The sequence below is a fragment of the Megalopta genalis genome, chromosome 5 (assembly GCF_051020955.1).
Source record: "Megalopta genalis isolate 19385.01 chromosome 5, iyMegGena1_principal, whole genome shotgun sequence".
NCBI classification, from domain to species: Eukaryota; Metazoa; Arthropoda; class Insecta; order Hymenoptera; family Halictidae; genus Megalopta; species Megalopta genalis.
Genome location: NC_135017.1, coordinates 29800659 through 29822138, shown reverse-complemented (window position 1 = coordinate 29822138; position 21480 = coordinate 29800659). Strand labels below are relative to the sequence as shown.

The 21480-nt window shown below is 35.9% G+C and overlaps 1 protein-coding gene across 2 annotated transcripts in view; it reads right to left on the bottom strand.

Annotated features, from left to right (window-relative positions):
- Lim3 (Lim3 homeobox protein) overlaps window positions 1-21480 on the bottom strand; it is a 95089-nt gene that overhangs the window by 68084 nt on the left and 5525 nt on the right. The window contains exon 2 of one of the 2 annotated variants that reach the window (XM_033475439.2): window positions 6314-6358. The exons of the other annotated variant lie outside the window; for it this stretch is intronic. Coding sequence (XP_033331330.1) covers window positions 6314-6358 — 45 coding nt within the window. The remainder of the gene's footprint in view (window positions 1-6313; window positions 6359-21480) is intronic. 2 annotated transcript variants of the gene reach the window in all.

Sequence of the window (21480 nt, the reverse complement as noted above, 5' to 3'; positions counted from 1 at the left end):
TTGCTGTTTTAATATTTGATCCACTCACTCCTGCCATAATAAATGCAACCGATCGACGATACAGAATGCACCCGATTAGAAAATTGATACACTTTCGTAACAGAGAATTAATTTCCGAACAAATCCATTAACAGAAAACGTTCCGTGTAAAGCAGAAAATTTGTCATCGCACCGAACAAGATTCCACCGCAAACAAATTTGTTCGTTCCTAAAAGTTCTCCTCCTAGTTCCAGGACACACTGTTGCGATTGTAATAGAAACGCGACGATCCATCACGGTCACTGGTCCGTGGTTTTGTCAACGACTATTGTGCACAAAAACAGTTTTACGCGACAATACTTGCCGCGCCGCACCTACGAGCGACAACGAATACGAACGCTTTCAGAGGAATACTTCGCCGATGTCCATGGAATGCATTACAAATTACAGGTAGATTTATGGGTGAATCGGGACGTTCCGTAGCCCAGTTCCCATGCTCTCATCGCGTAATTGTCCGTGAAGATACGTTCGTACGTTTTTCCGTAACACGGCGAGTGCCAATGTTTATTCATTACATTTTTCGGTTTCATGCAGTTTCGTAGATTCTATAGCAAACGCGTCATTAACCGCACACGTTGTCAGACTGTGATACCGTTTTGCTAATACAATTATTTGAGCCGTTTATTTTGAAAGTGGCATAAGTCACTTTGTTTTTAAGTCGATATATTTAAGGGTTTGCGTTTTAACACGTTTAAAAATATGGATGCTAACTTTCGAGAAGATTTACTCGTATTTGTTATCTCAGGATACTGATATTTTTTTCAGTATAAATAATTTCGTATAAACATTAAAAAATCACCACTTTTCATTACGGTAAAGTGACTTATGCCACTTTCAAAATAAACGGGTCATTTCATCGAAAAAATCGCACAGAACAGTTGAAGTTGAATTTCATAGCTTAGACAGAGAAAATCAAAGTTAATGTTCACTGTAATAGTTACATTTTTATTGTTTTCCAATAATGCAACTTGTACAAATAGTAAAATGTGTTTGTCCTTGTACTGCAGATTTCTTATACGAATGAACTTATCATTGTGTACATTCTTGATTAACAAACGCTTGTATTCCTCGTCCCGTTACTATGGAAAGAGTGGTATTTTTTACAGAAAACGCAATGTTAGATCAACGAAGTTAAAGTTATCCTCGAAAAATTCATCTTTTCCGAGAAGACATCTTTGTATCATTGATCTTGTCTCTTCATTTCAGACATTTCACTCATTTACAACACACATTTCAATTGCAATTTGTGGAACTACATAGAATTCTAACACGTGGAAAAATATTCCCGAAATATGCCAGCATTGCTGAAACAAAATGTGACTTGACACAGTTGAAACAGTTAAATAACAACGGTTTAGGAATTGATTGATTAAGCGAAGTACAGATACAACGAAGCAGCCATTTTGAAGAGCGATCAATAAAAGAAATGAACATAGTCAGTTGATAACTAGTTAAGCGTTTTACCGGATCATGAATTTCTGCACGAACAAGCAGCTGGATTAGCGTGAACAAAAACGAACTCGTTTCTCATGGCACGAGTTTGAATCATGCTCGTCGATCATTTAGGCGGAAAAAGGAAACGCCCATGGCTTTGCCGTGGAGTGAATGCTCCGCGAAAGAGGCGTTAAATGTAACAAAACCATGACATCCGGTGAACACGGGTCGACACGTGACTCGTTCAATGCTCTTAAGCCAAGTGCACGATGAAGATGACATTCCGGGCATTGTTAAGCTGCTAAGGCGCTTTGTCCACGTCAGTTTTCTATCGCCCCTTAACAATGCTGCTCGCGCTCTGTGCTTAGCGACTACAATTATTATCCAGTACACTGTGAGTACCATTTGCAAATCAGCGTCTTTTATTTTCTGTCTTTTATTCTCTATTAGAAAACATCAGTAGACGTGGGTCTACATATTGTCTAAATATTGTGACAGATTAGGGGATCCTTATGAATAGACCGTGGACTTTTATGTAAAATAAAAATTGTCTGCAACAATTGCAAGAAATAAAAACAAAATTCCTTCCTTACCTTAATACATTGGCACTTTAACATTCTTTTAATTTCTCGACTATTCTAAATCGCAACTACACTACTCAATTGTGCCATAAAAGGCACAAAAGCATTTCGGCTTTGTAAGTGAATCGATCTGTCGATGAGATAAATCAGTTTATTGATTTTAGAAAGTATACTTGAAAAATATACTATATACTATCATTAATCTGAAATTAATTGGACTTTATCAATAAATGATTTAACTTACTAGATACGATAGAGATTATTATACTACGATAGAGATGATTTCTTCATCAGAAAAATGATCTTGCGTTCGTAATGATTTATAGCAGATAACACATGATTTATTTCACTTCTTTCCACTGTTCCTGTAACCAAAATGGAAACGTAATGTTTCGAAATACATTCCTAATTCATTTCGAACAGATCTTGCAGATATTTCGAAAGTCAAACAATTGAAAATTGCGAGATACGAGACATTTTCATTCCAGAAGCTTAAATCCACCGAGTTTGGCGTTGGACAGCGGCTCCTTGCGAAAGGACGATTTCAAGAAGTCAAGGAAATCAAGTTAAGGTTTTTACCTAAGGTGACACTGCCACGATAAAACCATGCTAGTCGGACTGCAAGGTAAAACAAAGCGGTTCATCTTCTGCTGCAGAAAATTTAAAGTTTCATAGCTTGCTCGTAGAACTCGTTTCTTCTTCTACCGCTTCTCCTATGGATCTCGTATTCGAGTCTGCACGCGAAAATGCTCGCTCGAGACTGTTATACGTAAAGTCGCACGGACAGATGAAAAAATGGACGGGAAAGTAAAACGGCCACACAATTATCTTAATGGAGTTGTGGACACCGGTGAGCGCTATCGATTCGATGCGTAAACGCGGCTACGCTGCTGCTGTTCCGTCGCGTAATTCTTGCACGATGGCCAACCGAGAAAAATATCCTGCTGGTACAATGACAGCGGCTTGAAAAATTATACTGGTCGCACTTAAGCCATCAATTAGCCCTGCATCCATAACGTATATTTTTCTCATGTTAGACATAAATCGAGCTCAATTCGATTTGACTTTTACGCCATCTTCGCTACGTTTATCTTCCTGTATTCGTACACTCATTTTATTTTTCGTTAAACAGACGTTTTGTTGCTGTTAACGTTACCTGGTTCGTTATAGTTGTTACGAATTATTTTCATATTTATGTGGACATTTGCAAAGGCCACAGTTTTACTCACGATTATAATGCTTCAGATTGTAACATAAAAATTGCTACTATAATATTTGGAATTTATTAACCGTTGAAAATTTAGACAATAATTAAGGTAGTAGCGTTTGCACATTGCTAAAAACATTCACTGCGGCACAAAATATTAAACAAGATAATTTATTATAACAATATTTTGCTTTACCACGCGTTGTGATACAATAAATACACCTATTAAGATCTATAATATGTCCTTATTGCAAGTAAACACAATATGCTGGACATTTACATACATGTTCGTTTACAATTTATTATCTAACGATCAAATGTCATCTTGGCACGTACGTATATTTTTCTACGCTACGAAAAACCTGAATTTGCCATAGCGCAATCATATGGTTTATGTTTTCTTCTATGTATTCTTCTGTCTTATCTTTCTATGTTTTCCCTTTACTCTCTTTGTTCACCAACAATTTTTCCACATCTTAAGGAGTTCGGTATATTTTTTCAACAGTTTATAGCGATCGATTTTTAATTGAGAATCGTTTCATACCTATTGTGTGCTATATACAACAATGGTTAATTAAGTAAAAAACATGTATTTCGTGTTTAGAAACATGCACTGCAATAATAAGCGATTTATGGACTTGCTTTATCAATGATTTTCTATTATTGCATCGGCGAGCATGTTGCAACAAGATTTGCAACAGAGGTAAAGCACAAAATGAACAATCCACTCATCAGAGCCGCCACGTGAGCCGCACGTGTCAGGAACGTGCCAGAACAACTGGTGCCCCGTCGCTTCTGGCACCATGTGTGCCGATGAATATGCACGCGTGCTGTCCATCCGTTTCCTCTTTTCTACTAGAAGATTACTTTGTAGATCGTAGGTGTTACCCTTTCCCGTTGTTTTCGGTTGCTGCTTTTGTTGACCAATTCTAGGCAAATGACATGCACTTGTTTCAACCCTGGCACACGCTATACCTTTGTTTCGACGTGATAGTTTTGCAATTTTGGAGCTAAGTAAAGAATAACTTCCTATTTTGTGATTCTATATCGAGACATGCTGGACATTGGCTTTCGCACTCATTTGATATTCATCAATAGACTGTGGATTTTATGCATTTTTGACAAAAAAGAAATATATATATAAAATAAATATATAATATATAAATAATATATATTTATAATATATAAATAAATATACAGGGTGTCCCAAAAATGTCTCGCAATCCGGAAATGGCGGGTTCCTCAGATCATTTGAAGCAACTTCTTTCTTTACAAAAATGTTCTCCGAGGTACCGTTAACGAGTTATTAACGAAAAACAGTGACCAATAAGAATCGAGTACGGCTGACGCGAGGCGGCCCAGCCAACCAGCGCACGAAACCCAGTTCCTCATTGGTCACTGTTTTTCGTTAATAACTCGTTAACGGTGCCTCGAAGAAAATTCTTGTAAAGGAAAAAGTTGCTTCAAATGATCTGAGGAACTCGCCACTTTCGGATTGCGAGACATTTTTGGGACACCCTGTATACAAAATTGTTTAAGTTAATTGTAAGAAACGTAAGTCAGGTAATGTATATGTATATATATCTATAATAATATATATATATATATATATCTTATTAAACTTATTAAAACAAGAAAGACATTTTTATCTGATTTACGTTTCTTACAATTAACTTAAACAATTTTTATTTTGCATAAGTATCCGCGGTCTACTTATAACGTTTGACATCTTTGTGGATCGTCGTACGAAGGTAGCAGATTGGGCACGGTGCTGGTAAAAATGTAAGTTGGAACGAGGAGCAACAAGGGTCGACCCGCATTTTCGACAGAAACTCTGGCACTCAGAGACTTTTAAAGATACAATGATAAACAACGTGAAGCACAGCTTCATGTCGTATATAACAATACCGGTGTACAATGAAGGCGACCAACTGCCGCGTTGACACCACGTCCTTGACGACATATGGGACAGAGTCGATGATCTTCTACTTAATGCCTCATGCTTTGTGCTCCCTGTACTATGCACTTCGAGGGTCACTTGAAAAGGTAAGGGCTGCTACTTGAAATGGATCGTCACTTCCGATACCGATATCGGAGTACGTTACTCAAAAATGAGTGTGTTAGATCAAAGCGGCGTAAGTTAAATCTTCGAAGATTTTGACTTGTATCTTAACACGTAACCCGTACGTGTCAAAATGTTGGAAAGACAAGTGAAAGAAATGATAAAGTTACAATAAATTAACTTCACTCGAAATTGGCTTAACAATAAATTTGGTCAGTAAATAATACACATGTTAGTAAACAATAACGCCTCTTGTTTTTCATAACGATGAGAATGTGACTTAGGCTATTATGACACTAACCCACTGAAATGTAAAAAGCAGATAATTTCACAATCAAAATTTGCAAGCTGATGGAATCGTAGTTGTTGTATATATGTGCATTTCTGTAACATTGTATGTCCGTGTATTTTTATATTCTTGATAATTTGTTGGAAATCTGCTCTATTTTTAGATTATTTCAGCCTTGTATTGTGCAGATTTGTAAGTAGCTGTCGCACCTGATATTGCCGTCTTGATTGATGCTGTTAATACCGTTATCGTTATCCATATCGAAAACGTTGCAGATGACAGTTGCACAGTTTTAATTGGAGCTAATAAAGCTGTCTGTTCTATTGATTAATCCCACAATGTATGTTTCTTTTGTTGTTGTATGTAATATCATCGGATTATAAACAACCGACATTCGAGATTTGTAAAATATCCGTTCACCATCGGAGTTTTTCACCAGATTTTTCGATAGCACATTTTTGGAAACCATATTTGCTGAAATGAAATCCCGTATTAAAACCGGAACACAGATAATCAAATGAATATCCAAGTACATCCTTGATTCGTGCCTATGAACGTTTATCAGCATCTCGGTACATCCCTTCGATAATAATGATTATCCCAGTGATATACAAATCAAAGAGAAGAAAAAGGTAACGAAAACCAGGAAATAATATAGAAATGAAAATGAAAAAGAAATATCAAAATTAAAAGGGACTCACGTTCTTCCTTGATCGGAAAACAGCTTGGTCTTTGAATCTTCCGTTCTAAAACAAAAGGAAAAGAATAAACTAATTAAGTCGATTAAAATAAATCGTCGCACGACATAAATGTAATAAAAGAAAATGTAACTTTGGACGAAAGAAAACTCGGGTTTAAAAAAAAAAAACAGAAAAATGAAAATGGAAAATAGAAACGGAACCGGTGTAAAATAGTAAAATCTGTTAAAATCATTGTTTTTAGCCGAATGAATTGTTGAATAATTTCGTTCGTTAAATCTGATTGTACATACAACTTCCTTTCTTACTGCCACGTTCAAGCTTTCATCGTCAGACTTTTTAAAGGCGGTCGGACAATATGCTGTTTGACGTTTGCGTAACACCATAACGTTTTTATAGGACATCCTGTTAGTCGTGTTTCAACCTTTCAGTGCTTTTCTCGCTCCGTGATCATAAATAATTTACCTGCGAACAAGTTTACCTCGTTCAACGTTCAACCTACCTGCGCCATCACAAATCGTACCTGCATAGTATAAATTATTCGAACTTAAGCGTTAGTGCACACAACATTTGGACACATGTGCAAATATATGCAAAATTAAAAATCGTTTTCACGATTTCCTTTTTTAAACATTTAGCTTTTTATACGTTTGACGACTTACTGTTTAGGATTAACACTCCTTGTCGTTAAAGCTGAAGCTGTCGATAACAACGAAATTCAGCTCACTCTAATTCTGGACATTATGGTTACGAATGTAGTATCGTGATATCTACTATTTTCTATAAATTAATGCTGTCTTTTCTTTCGATAAAGATATGTACCATTCAAATAAATACTTTTAAAAATAAATGTTCCAAACCCTCCAGAATGCCACTTAAAATTAACAAAAATTATTCTTACCTAAAGTAATTGTCATACACTCTACACTTATGAAATATATGTAATCGTCAATACAGTCATTTCTCCTTAATTCGCGCTCAGATTGCATACAAAAATGAACAATTTGGGAAGAGGAGATACGATTATACAAGCTTTGCGTCTCGTTTTTATAGTTGTTGACAATCGGTAACTGAAAAAACGAGTCGCAAGGCTCGAATAATCGTGTCTCCTCGTCCATTTTTGTGCACAATCTGAACGCGAATTAGGGAGAATTTACTGTATTAAGAAACATTTAATTCTACGTTCGCTTAGTATATAATCCATATATGAACTTAAAAAATTACCATTCGCACTTCATGCACAAACAGAAACGATATATCGACTGAAACAAAGTCGCACACCAAAGTTTAGGGGCTCGTTGTATATGGGAGGCTTCGATTTTCGAATCTATGTTAGGGACCAGTCACAGAAAAAGAATTGTCCTATGAATTTACAGACATGTAACAATTTGTAACATTTTCAACGAATAGCATGTTTTCAATTTTCCATCTGTTATATTATGCAAAAACAAGTTACAAGAAAATGAACGATGTGCAGCATAAATAGGAGCTCCAAGCTTTGAAATGAGTCAAGGTTTACTGTTGTATGGCTCGGTTTTATGACATTATAAAGCTAGACTGCGGATTTTATACATTTATGAAAAAACTAAGCTCATGAAACTTAAAATGATGGGGGCACATTAAATGAATTAAAAAATATTATTTTTAATCAACTGAAATTATTAAAGAGAGGAAGAAGTTTCTATTGGGTTTCTAATTTTCGCAATTGTCGCAGAAAGATTTTATTTTGCACGAAGATCCGCATTTTATTTATAAGTGTTTAACCCTTTACACTCAGATAAACTTTGCACTGCTCTCTTAAAGAATATAAAAACACTGATAATAACGATGGTACTTAAAAAATTAACGATTTCTGATTCATAAAAGCGACATCAATAATAAGCGGCTTCTATAAATCTTATTTAAACAGAGCAATTACTTCCATCGTTCCATCAGTTAATATTCCCTTTAAAGCGTTGCGTCCTGCTTCGCGAAATTCGTTTGAGTTTTTGATCAGTATTTACAGTAAATTCTTCCTAATTGATACTCAGATTGTGCACAAAAATGGACAATTTGGGAAGAGGAGATACGATTATTCCAGCCTTGCGGCTCGTTTTTATAGTTGTTGACAATCGGTAATTATAAAAGTGCTATACATATATCGTGCTGAATAATCGTATCTCGTCTTCCGAAATTGTCCATTTTTATGTACAATCTGAGCGTCAATTAGGGAAAACTTACTGTACTTCAAGACTGAGCGCGAAGAATGAAATATAGGACAATTCGTCGGAAAATCTGCGATTGTACTGTAAAATCGCAGTAAATGTTATCCAGTTGATGTGTCCAGCAACATTGGACCCTCGGTTATCGAGCAGACGTAATCGTAAGTTTGTATGAGCGCGGTTTAAACGGTGTTTAGTTCCCATCAAGAGCCACTTAATCTCCGATCGCGTAAACTCGCGCAACAATGGGGAACGCGTGGCCGAGAGGGGCACACGTGATTACGGCCGGCGAAACATCGGTCGTGGAGTCACGTGGCGTTGGAAAAACCAGCAGAACACAAGCCACACGAGACGGTACGCCATCGAAAAACCGAACCGCAAACCCGAAAGGACCCACGAACACCACCTACCAAGGAAAACAACCCCGTGAGTCAAGCGTTCCCACGTACACGCAACGCCGGACCAGTTCCAACCCCCGGCGAAACGTTTCAGATTACACGTTATTTTGCTGTTACATATCGCTCTTATGGTCCGATGTTTGTTAACGCTATAGATCGAGCCGATCGGAAAACTTCGCTCATGGGATTTCAATGACTTTCCGCATTGAAACGTTTCTGCCGTGCAGTGATTGACATCGACATTTTGCTTCGTGAACTATTTCGCAGCTACAGTGATCAGAAGTCTACAGAAATTGCATGATACTAGAGTTATGTAGATTTTTATTTGTTTTTAACAGGAATAGTATTTTTAAACTTTTTAAATGCACGAAATACGCAGTACAGCAATTAGAACTTCTTTGTCGTTCAAAATATTCTATAAGAAAGTGACTATTGTTTGTCTGTATTTTCACCGATGGTTATACATCAATAATAGAAAAAATAGAATTTGATTTCAGGTGAAAAAAAAATTAATAAATTCTGTCCAAAATATTCACCGCCTGTCTGAACCGTTAAGGGCGAGTGATTAATTAATACCAGAACAGAGTAATTACTTTCAACTTGGATCAAAATGCTTGTCTTTTTGAGAATCTTAGTAGATGTTGTGTAAAAGCAGTTTTGAGAAAGTTGCAATTGATCATAATTGTAGTGAAAATACTAAAGATTGCTTTTTATGAACTTTTTTATCAGAACGTTCACTGCAAATTTAAATATTCTGTACGCATAAACTAACATTTATGCGAATAAGTTATTAGTAAAAACGTTTCCTGTTTCATAGCGTATTTCAGACATAATCTCCCGCCATCTACAATAGCTATGTACGGCATTCAACAAAATATTAGTACTTCGATGATGATACACAAAATACGTAATCTTATCGGGAATCAACCTCTTCAGAGTCACTGTTGTAGCGATAATCTTGCTTCAACCGGTGTGTTATACCGGAATGGAAACTATCGAAAAGGAGGTCGACTCTTGATGGAGCACGTTATCGCGTAGAACAATTTTTTAACTAATGCGTCTACCACGATTCGCTGTGCATGTTTTCTTTTTGTAACAAGCATAAGTCGTGCAACAAGAATATCACAAAATTACTGGAGAAAACTAAGTTGTAATTTGTAATTCTAAAAATACGGGGATCACAAATCTCGTACTTTCATTTCCTGTTTCTACTTTTCCTCACGTGTAACAATAATATTAGATCTACCGGAAAGTTCTGTCCGATAGTGTCACTTCAAGTTTCAATCCATATGCACATGCTGATTTGAGACATATATGACTATTTCTCTTTATCATTGCATTTACACATATGTACTCTCCTAAATAAACTGAAACAAAGATGTCTCATGTCATTATTAAGTGAGACGCGATCGTGAAAACATGGCTACCGATGATAATGCCAGACCACATGCTGCTTTGGCGACTCGTCAGAAAATCGCAGAGCTAGGCTGGGAAATTCTGTCGCATCCACCATACTCCCCAGACCTAGTACCCTCCGATTATCACTTGTTTCTCTCTTTGCAAAACTTTTTACAGGAAAAAAAATTCAAAACTGAAGCTGATGTCAACCAAGCACTAGTTGAGTTCTTCGCCTCTAAAAATAAATCATTTTTTAAAAATGGCATTTACAAGTTGCTATCACGCTGGCAAGAAGTCATAAGTAACGATGGAAAGTATATTCTACAATAAATATTATTAAATGTATGAAAATTGTGTTATATTTCAATTAAAAAACGAACAGAACTTTCCGGTAGACCTAATATTACCTGGATAATATTGTAAGATCAGAAAACAAAAATTGTATTTACACTTACGTCTTATGTTAGTTGTTACTCTTCATTTATTTGTGTTAGATGATGGTTCAAGTTGAAATTACATGATCGCAGGCACATACTGTTAGTTACAAAGTAACTATCTCTAGATAAGTACATACTTAACTAGACTACAAACGATTATGCAAACTCTTCTGTTAACGTTCGACTATTCACGCTAATTGTAACATGTTAGTAGAAGTGTAACTAATACGTGTGATTTTTCAAAGTTCTTATCAACAATAAATATCTAAAGATCTAGTAGCCAATGTATTAAGGATAATTAAGAAAATTTAATCATATCCCGTGAAAGAATCTTCATAACGTCAATAATTTTTAAATCGAAACTGTGAAATCATTCAGTTTGTCTGACACTGATGGCTAAATCCACTGAAAGCTTCTTCGGTGATTTGGAATCATATGACCCAGACAATGTATTGGGGTTGTGTAACTTTTTTAATTACCACCTTATTCGAGTTAAATTTACTAAATTCTGCAAATAAGTTTTTACTTTCGTTAATGTTTTCTGTATTAATTATTCTGTCCTTAATTATTACGATCAGAGTGGAAGTTTTTATGAGCATCATAGAGAGGTCAATTATGAATTATTTGCTTAGATTGGAAAATTATCTTTGGCGCTAACCTATTATACTTTTAGGTCAAGCTCCGTTTTAAAAATATCGAAAAAGTAATTGATGTCATGCAACGTAACTTTTCAATTTTCATTTGATTAAATAAAATACTAGAATTTTATGCAATTTATAAGGTTGTTGACGGTCAAAGTGTTAAATTGAAACCTGCTATGTTACCTCCCATTCATTGGGACCAAGGAATCAACCCCCTCCGCGACCAGGTCCCACGAGTATACCCACGAAAGATTAGAACAAAGGGTGAGAAAAAAGCGAAGCTGACTAGGTAAAAAATGAGACTATCGATCAAACCTCAAGTTCGAAGCATTAGGCCGGAAATGGACCGATTTCAATCGGTCGGTGGCGGGAGGCAAAAAGTCGTAACGCCGTAATAGCGACGGGGTGAGATAGCAGTAACTTGATGGCGGTAACTCGATGCCGAAGCGCGACGCGTGCCCGAACAGCCGAGGAACAGTTCCCTAACAGTTCCCTTCCCAGAGATGCTTTACGTGGCACTCGCCTTCTTCGCGTGTCCTCGCGCCGGTGCGTTTTATCGGCGCATTAATTTTCGCGGCGGTAACGTTTCTCGCGGTGGAAAGCCACTTCGCGACCAGTCGTTTCCCAAGTTTTCACACCGGCTCGTATCGCGGCCGAGTTACGGACGAGCAACCGCGCTGTCAACTCTTACTGTCAACGTCAGACTAGCATCTTTGAAATATTCGTCTGCCCATGATTGACTTTGGCTGGCGCACGTCCGAGAAATCAAACAGTTGCTGCGAAAACTACGCGAAAAGAAGCAGTTCATTTTTGTAATGGTATATAATTGGGTATAAGACATTAAACATTGGGTTCGCAGGAAAGTAATTTCGGTATTTCGATGTGAAATAAAACTCAATTTTTTTTTATACAAGAAATGAACTTTCATCAGTCAAATATTTTTCATTCTGTTCGATGACCTTTTGTCATCTTTCTGGTAACTTCATGATTCCGCGCTCACAAAACTTCTGGCCCTTGTCAGTAAAAAGCTCAATCAAGTGAGATTTTAGGCTATCGTTATTATTGAAATTTTTACCATTTAAAAAGTTTTGTGAACTTCAAAATAAATGATAAGCTCGGGGCTATATGGAGGATGCAACATCACTTGCCAACCAAGCTCCAATATTTTTGTACGTGTTGCTAAAGATGAAGACACGATTCCTTTGCGATATGCCAATTGTGGCCTTTTTACTTTGATTGCTTCCTCGAATTTCATAAGTTGTTGGCAGTAAATATCTGAGTTGATCGTTTGGTTGTTTGGAAGCAGCTCAAAATACACAACACCCTTATAATTCCACCAAATTGTCAGCATGATCTTTTTCTGATGCAATTCAGCTTTCGATACGGTTTATGCTGGTTCATCACGCTTCGACCATAACTATTTTCGATTAATGTTATTGTAAACGATCAATTTTTCATTACCAGTGATAGTTCGTTTCAAAAAACTGTCGACTGCATTACGTTTAAAATGCGTATCGAAAATACTGATTACTTGTGTTAAGTGAATTTCTTTCAATTCATGCGGAATCCGAACTTCGAACTTTTTAACAAGTCCAAGACATCTCGTGTGATATTCAATTGTTGTGTGCGATGCATTTAACCTTTTTGCAATCTATCGTACAGTCATATAACGATTCGATTCAATTATGGCTTTGACTTTGTCATCATCAACTTCAGAAGATCGATCGGAACGTTGGTCACCTCTATGAAAAATCTTCAGAATGAAATTTTTTCAGAACAGAAATTGATTCAGAAATTTTCAGAATCGATTCTGACACGTGCGTTCTGTTAAGCAATCGACGCCATAAACTTCACATCTCTCTTTGTTAGTCTCGGCCGCTTTCTTACCTTTATAAAAATAAAAAAGTAAAATGTGTCGAATATGTTCATTTTTGCACTCCATGTTAAAATTGACAGCAAACTATCAGTTGTAAACGAAACTACGCGGAATTTGTTCCTATAGTAACCTAAACGTGTCAACTACAAAAGCTGAAGACAAAAAAATTATAACCTTAACAAAATAATGACAATGCAAACATAACGCTATCAATTCATGCAAACCGAAATTACGTTCTTGTCAAACCAATAACTAGACTGCGGGTCGTAATGCAAAATAAAAATTTTCTAAGACGGTTGTGAGGAACAGAAATAAGATAAAAATAAATCGTTTCGTTTAATTATTATAATAAACTGAAAATAGCCTTACTGTATTATTAAATTCTTCTTACGTGTTCACGATTTAATATTTCAGCTAAAATGAATAGAAGAAAATTAGAAGCATGACATTTTGACTCATCAGGTGGTCCTAGTGTTAAATAAATTATAAAATGATCTTATTTTTTATGACGTCAGTAAATGATCAAATGAGGTAACATCTTCTACCGAAAGCAATAATATTCTAAATTTATGATAGCATATAAGAGTCATGTAATTGGTATTTTCTATAAACACTGTCAAATCTTCTATCATGTTGGTCTAACCTGTATACAATAATGTTTTTCGTTCTAAACAACTTCAGAAATATACGATTTTTAGCCGCTTCATAAAACCGCATTCGTTTCATCAATGATTAAAACGAATGAACTATTTTACTACTTAAAAGTATTTCGTATGAATTAATTTTATGACACGCAGCGATAACAATTTATGATACAACTGAGTACATCAAATGCAAAACAGCAAAAGCACGTTTAAAGTATTAAGGAAGGAAAGAAATGTCTATGTAGTTCCTGTGGCTATCATTTTATGAAGACAATTTCTATTTTGCGCGAAGATTCGCAGTCTAGTGATAATAATATGTATGCTATCTTTGTGCAGCACAATACGTAGTTGCAAACTTGTTTAATTAATAAGACAACATTTCGCCTACTCAATAGATTGTAATGAAAATTCATTCTCGAGCTTAACCACTTAGCTGCGCGTCGATTTATTTTTAAGATCAATTTTGTACGTGTTTTATCGAGCATACCGAGTACAGTTTCTTTCGGCAAGTTGTTCTAGAATGATTGTACGATCTGCGAAATTTATGAATATGTTCCGCAAACATTTTAACCTAAAATCGTAAGAGAAGTATGTTTGTCACAAGATGTAAAATTGCTATTTCCTTACGACGTTAAGCTAAGAGAAAGTTAACAGAGAAAGTTTTGCGTCCGATCTGACTGATCCAGTCAAGGCGTTAACATACGCATCTTCCGAATAAATCGTATTCTTTCCGACAGTGTCACAAATTACAAGCGATTCAATAGCAATTGAACCGGTTCGCAGGGTGGAATGATGCATCGAACCGGCACCGACGCGTGGGCGTCTAATAATTTTCCCTCATAAGGACAGGACCTGGTCATAGCCGGTCGATAACCAGTATTTAACGACGTTACCAGGCCGATGTATCAAACCGAGTGGTCGCTCGGGGCGAAGTCGTGGCGAGAAAACGAAGAGAACGAAGAAAAGAGAGCCGGCAGGGTTCGTTCCACAGCTTTTGGGCGTGGGTGGTAGAGATGCGGCGATGCCGTAAAAAAAGGAGGGAGAAAAGAAAAAAAATAGGAAAAACCACCGCCACCGCAGAAACTTTCGACTTGGGAAGCAATTCCCTCTCGCTGGTCCGCGAGTTCTCCGTCAAGGGAAGCGTAGGTGGGAAAATGTTCCGGGCTCTTTTATACAGAAGACAAAGGTACGGCCAACTTTTTATTACGTCGCGAGATTTACTTCCCGGCCGCCGTAATCGATTTGCAATGAAACCACCATTATCGTTCCCCACGCATGGTCGAATAAGTTTTACGTTGTTATACATATCATATTCCGCGCATGTGGCTTTTTTCAGAACGTGATCGGAATTGAACAGAAAGTATCGAAGAATCGCGATTGTCCGAATTAATTGGGAGACGCGGGTGTTCGGATAATAGAACGATTACATAGTTACAGTGCTAGATTCCATTTTTACCGATTTGTACAATGGTTTTTATCCGATATTGCTAGATTAGCTGTAAAACGTATTCGCAGAATAAAGGAGTACGTTGGTTCGGATAGTCGAGGTTCCACTAAACCAGGGTAATTTCATTTACAAATGTATATTGAAATTTCATTGAGTTCTATTGAGTTAGCAACTAAGTTCCCGCCATAATTTTAACATTCCGCATGTTATTAAATATTTTTGGTATAATGTTTTAAATCATTCGAAAGAGAATATTTTGTTCTACCGGTATCTATGTTTTGTTTTTTTGTTCGGGTTAATTTATGTTAATTTTCAAATCATTAAAATGGAATGTCAAATTGAGAAAAATTAGCATTTTCGACACTGCTTTCTTGTTGCTTTTAATCGAGGTTCTAAGGTCGCTAAAGTTGCTCGCGACATTTGTGCTGTGTATGGAGAGGGTGCGATAGCTGAAAGAATCACTCGTGATTCGTATGCTCAGTTCAAAAATGGAAATTTTGACCTCAAAGACGCACCTCGTTCTGGCCAGTTCAGTTGAGTTCGATGAAGAGCGATTAAACCAACTTTTGCACGAAAATTTGCGACAAAGGACAGAGGAACTGGCAGAGAAAATGAAATGCTCCCGCACTGCTATAGAGAAGCATCTTCACTAAATGGGAAAGGTTCGGAAGTGTAGAGCATGGGTTCCGCATGCTTTAAGCGACAACAACAAAAATCGACGAGGCTGGTTGGATGAATTTTTCGAGCCGAAACCGGGTGATTTCTATCAACGAGGTACTGAAAATCTTTTTGAACGTTGAGAAGAAGTTGTAAATAAAAAGGGAGAATATATTATCGATTATTTTTATTGAAAAATAAATTTTTTAAAAATTGATTAAAGCAAAATGATAGATTAAAAGCAAAAAGAAGGAGATGTTGAAAATGCTCATTTTTCTCAACTTGACATTTCATTTTAATGAGCTGGAAATTAACATAAATTAACTCGAATAAAAAACAAAACATAGAATGATTTAGAACATTGCGCCAAAAACGTTTAATGACATGCGGAATGTTAAAATTTAAAAAAAAAACAGCAAGAACTTAGTTGCCAACCCAATACACATAGTTTCATACTTCATGAAATATTATTCACAACTCGAGAGTCTTGAAATTTTTACGTGAAATGTAGGTAAAGTGCGAAAAATGCGTGAAATGCGTGAAAAGTGTGAAAATGTGTGAAAAATGAAAAATGCCGATGTAAGTTGCTTTTGGAATATTTACAAAAGTGAACGTGATATGGTCTCGCAACGAACAGAAGTATTATTGTGTTGGTCTTTTGCACACGTAATTATAGACCCGTGATTCATTCCAACAGTTATTCAGTTTTTAAAAATGTTCACTGTGCTACAAAGAGCCAATTTATCTAAAGTCAAACCAGTTTACGTACAAATAGTTTCTATTTGTTAAATGTAACTATGGTAAAAATGGGTGAATATAAGATAGTGACAAAGATTTAAAGAAATTAAGAATGGTACAGTTGGTTCAATTTATTAAAATTATTATTACAGAAAACAAGCAGATTATATTTGGCATATCTTGCAATTTTTGCAGAAAATATTTATTTTGCAATAAAGATTTGCAGTCTAGTCATAGACTAATCAAACGTAAATGAAATTATAAAGCAAAGGCTACAATTTCTTTTGACGGCAGTCTGATTTCCCATAAAAAAAAATATGTAATGGAACATGGTGGAGTATATAAATACAAGCCGTCCAATCAGTATTAGAACGAAAGAACAATAATTCAGGGAGTATCATACTCCCGAAGAGCAGCACAGAGAAACTCGACGAGAATCTTAAAGTTTAGTCCTTTGAAAGAGGCAAAGCCGATCCGTCGTCATCCGCAACAAAGACGCGAAAATCTTCATCTTCATTTTCCCGCCGGCTCTACCACCCCCGCATGCGACTGCTACGCGCCCTCTAACCAGCCGCCATTTTCTTTCCACCCCATCTCTATCCGACATCTATTCGCCATGAGCCACCGTTTCCTATGGTTACCATTTACTCGAGGGATGCTTGACATCTTCATTGGAGCTTTCTACTCCTTGTCAGAGCTTGGCGGTCCACTCGTTGACTTCGTGTCCAAAAACTTTGTTCCCGATGAAAGTCTTTCGAGCATTTCATCTGCTGATCTAAGTCGCCTAATCACTGGACGATTTAACAGCAGAAAATTCCGCCACGAAGCTTTCTTTCGCGTTCTTATCGTCAAATACGATCCAGTGTTCACGCAATTTGATTTTCCGTACCGATAGCTCTTCAATCGATTAAGAATACATTTAGATTCCAACTTATGCTTTTTCGAAGATTTTTATGAGCTACATTGAAGTTCAAAGTTTGATCGTTTTCGAAATAAAATCGACGTTTAAGATAACAAGTACGCTACTATTGGATGGTTATGCACTTTTATAGACTCGATCCAGCACAATGGAAACGAAATGAAGATGTAGTTTCTGTATCATGCCATGATGTATTAAAATCTCAATTAATATTTATTCAGTTACGGTTCATCTTTCACTAATTTATTAATAGTTGTAAATGTTTGGTTGGCCAATAAGTCATTGCGTTTTATTGTTGTATTGCTATCTGGGAGAAGATGGGGAAAAACGCAATGACTAATTGGCCAACGCAATAGATGAAAGGAGTTGTAAGGTAGAAGTATTTGTTTTAATCTTTATGTGAACAACCAGGTCTGAACATCAAGATTAAAACAAATTCAAAAACAATGAAAAACAATCGGGAACAATCTGATTGAGTCATTTCTATGTTTTCTTTTAATGAACACACAGTTGGTATAACTCTGACAAGTTGATACAACTTAAGATTCTTCGTACATCATTTGTTACAATCAAAAAATTACAGATCCTGAATATTAGAAGATCGTTGATCTAATATTAATATTCTAATTATTGTTCAACGATAAACAGTTCATTCGAGAGACTGATTAAATTTTTATGAAAATAAAGTAATTTATGAAAAGTGCTCAGATTAAAAAGTCGCTCGATCGATAGCACAAATGTTGATCTCGCGAAGTCTTCTGCATAATTTGCGTAACCATTTTCAATGCACTGATAACTTCGTTGTAGGATCGAGGGTATCATACGTGGATCAGGATCGTGGCAGAAGCGAATCTAATGGTCGGCCGTTTAATCGACGCGTTTAACGGAGGCGTTTAATCGACGGACAGAACGCATAAAAGGCTAACGCGCAGTTTAGGTCCTGGTGTTTGGGCCTAAGTTTAGATTTAGGTTTAGATTTAAGCACATTCGCTATCGTGCCCGAAGCAATACCGTATTGATTGTGGGGTGGCCGAGCCTCCGAACACATTACATGATTAAACCGCCCCAATGGCATAGCAACCGGCCTTGCAGCACTTACCTTATTAAAATATCCACCACCCTCACCGCGCCCTTTTAACAAAACCTTCACGCGGACCCGCGGACTGTTCTATCGCCTATCCTTTATTATCGAGGAACGTTCGAGCGGCTAACTTGTTTGAATCGGTTCTCTTTGCTCTTCGGTGTGCTTCGAAACGCGCTAATTAACGCGAAACTTTCGGTATTTTTAGCGGATTTTATTGGCTATGGGTTTTGTTGTTTACTAAAAGGTGTCAGAATTATGTGAGCAACTTATTCGACAAGTGAATTAAGTTCCTTTTCTTAATATTGTAAAAATTGCACTTTCGTGTAATATCGTAGAAAAAGTTAAATACAAAATGTAACGTTATTGTAACAGGATAAAGCGAAAGAATGCCGTTATAACTTAAAATAAAATCCACATTTTTTTCGCTAGTAGCTGAACGGATAATGAAGTGTCATTATTGCACTGAATTATGATACTAGTTCTTTTTGAGAAATTGACTTAGGCCACATGGCTATTAATGTATTAATAATCATAAGTTACACAAATGTTATTTTTAACATATTACAAAATTACTGCATACTATATATTAAAGAAACTTATTCGATGCTGAATTCTTCACCATTTTTTCCAATTGTACTGGTCTTTAATGTTTGAAAAAATACATGATAAATTGTAGGAATAAGATTTAAAATAATTAGACAAGAAATAGAAACCATTTAAAGAGTTTCTTCCTTCTTTAATAATTTTAGTAGGTTTAAAATAATTAGTCTGTGGATCTGTACACAAAATAAAAACTGTCTCCATCGAATACTAGACATGGGAACTAAGTACAATTTTTTTCATTTTGTAAAATTTTTAGTAGGTTCATCTTAATGTATAAACATTCTTATTTTTTTTTAACCTTCTCACTGTTTAAAGTTGTCTACTCATTTTTACCATAAATGCATAAAATCTGGCTACTTTACTTTAATACTCTGCAATTTTTTTTAATTGTTATACTATTTCAAATTGCAGCTGCTCTTCATCACGAACGATCAAATTCGCGATCTAGTAATTTGAGACAGTGTTGCATATACAGTCTAATGGAGCTCTAAGAAAGTTTTTATTGGAAAAGGTGCTTTCTTTAGAATAAACGCCTCTGAATATAATCGTTTTTGATACATCGAAATCATCAGTTTGAAATATATATTCGGAATAACTTTTACTTGAATATACTTTTCTTTAAAATAGAATAATGATGAAGCACATGGCATAATTACAATCGAAAATAAATATTAATCATTTTAATTGAAAATTTTCATGAGCGATTCATCGGTCGTAATTACATTCGATCAACGCTGAGACATCGTACATTTTTGATCGCTTAAAGGTAAACGGTACTCAGATTTATATTAAATTCTATTAATAAGGTATATAAATTCTGATTTATGTATAGCCCGCTGAATGATCGGTTCACAGATATTTGCATCAGTAAATCATAAGGCGAAATCAATTTCTAAAAATAACTAGCTTATACCAAATGAATACCTATTTCTATGTTTATAAAATATTCTGTCACTAAATATAAAAGATAAATTATAGTTCTGCATCTCGTAGCAGTTCGAGCTTAGAATGAAATATCAATTCCGATCATGTTTGAAATTATGAAATTTGAAATGTTCTCGATGCTCTGGTTAATGAAATTTTTTGCAAACAATTTCATCTTTTCTCGAGATACCTCTTTCGTGTTTTTAATTCTTTTGAAACTTTTAGCCGTTTTGGAAATGTTACATGTTCAATGCTTGGGCCGATTGACCCACTTTTCGTATCTTCGTAAAAACGAACGATCAGATTTCTAACCCAATAGCTCTAGTCATTACTCTCATCACATTTGAGAAGCGTTTGATACCTTCGGTGAAAATACAAGTGGCAAGCTGTATTTGCAAGAGTTCTTTCAGACGTGCTTCCTCCTTAAATGAAGAACAGACTGCAAGAATCGAATAAAATCGTCGAATGACGACATGAGATGTTAACAGAACGTTGTTTGACAAATCGACAGACATTTTCTGTCACGAATTTGTCGATATAAAGAACAATACAGAAACAGAATGTTTGTGTACCTTTACAAATTCATTTGCAACAGGAAAGTGGAGCTAATGTTGTCGATGAATTTCTAGGAAAGAAAGATTTTATCCAAATGTTATTTTTATCTGACCGCTACTTCAAACTCATTTCGGCGATTAATTTTGTTTAGACAGTGCTACGAGACAAAGATTATCAAGGAAAAAGTAAAGCATCGGTTATTTTGTTGACTGTTCCTGCATTCCAGAAGATTGTCGCAATCATAATATATTCGGTTGAATGAAAGATTAAATCACGCTCCAAGATATCGAGGACATTAAAAGTAGCAAATGTTGCACCCTTCAATTATCGAAAGAAAATCATCAATAGCATAAAACGGACTGGTCTGTTTTGCTTAATCTATATAATACGGAGATAAAGTGTGACGGTGCTTTTCACTGATAAAAAAGCGATTGTCATAAATCGTCTCGAAATAGAACTCTTGATAATGTATTATACATCAATAGAATTTGCGTTTTCGAACTTCGTTAATTATACTCTACACAATTTGAATTATATTTTGTTCGTGGAGTCCAGAAAAGCTGGATCTTCCGAGATCGATATAAAAAGTTATGGCCCAAATGTGACAATCGCGCCGTCTCGAGACGGACGTTAATCTTATCGATCATT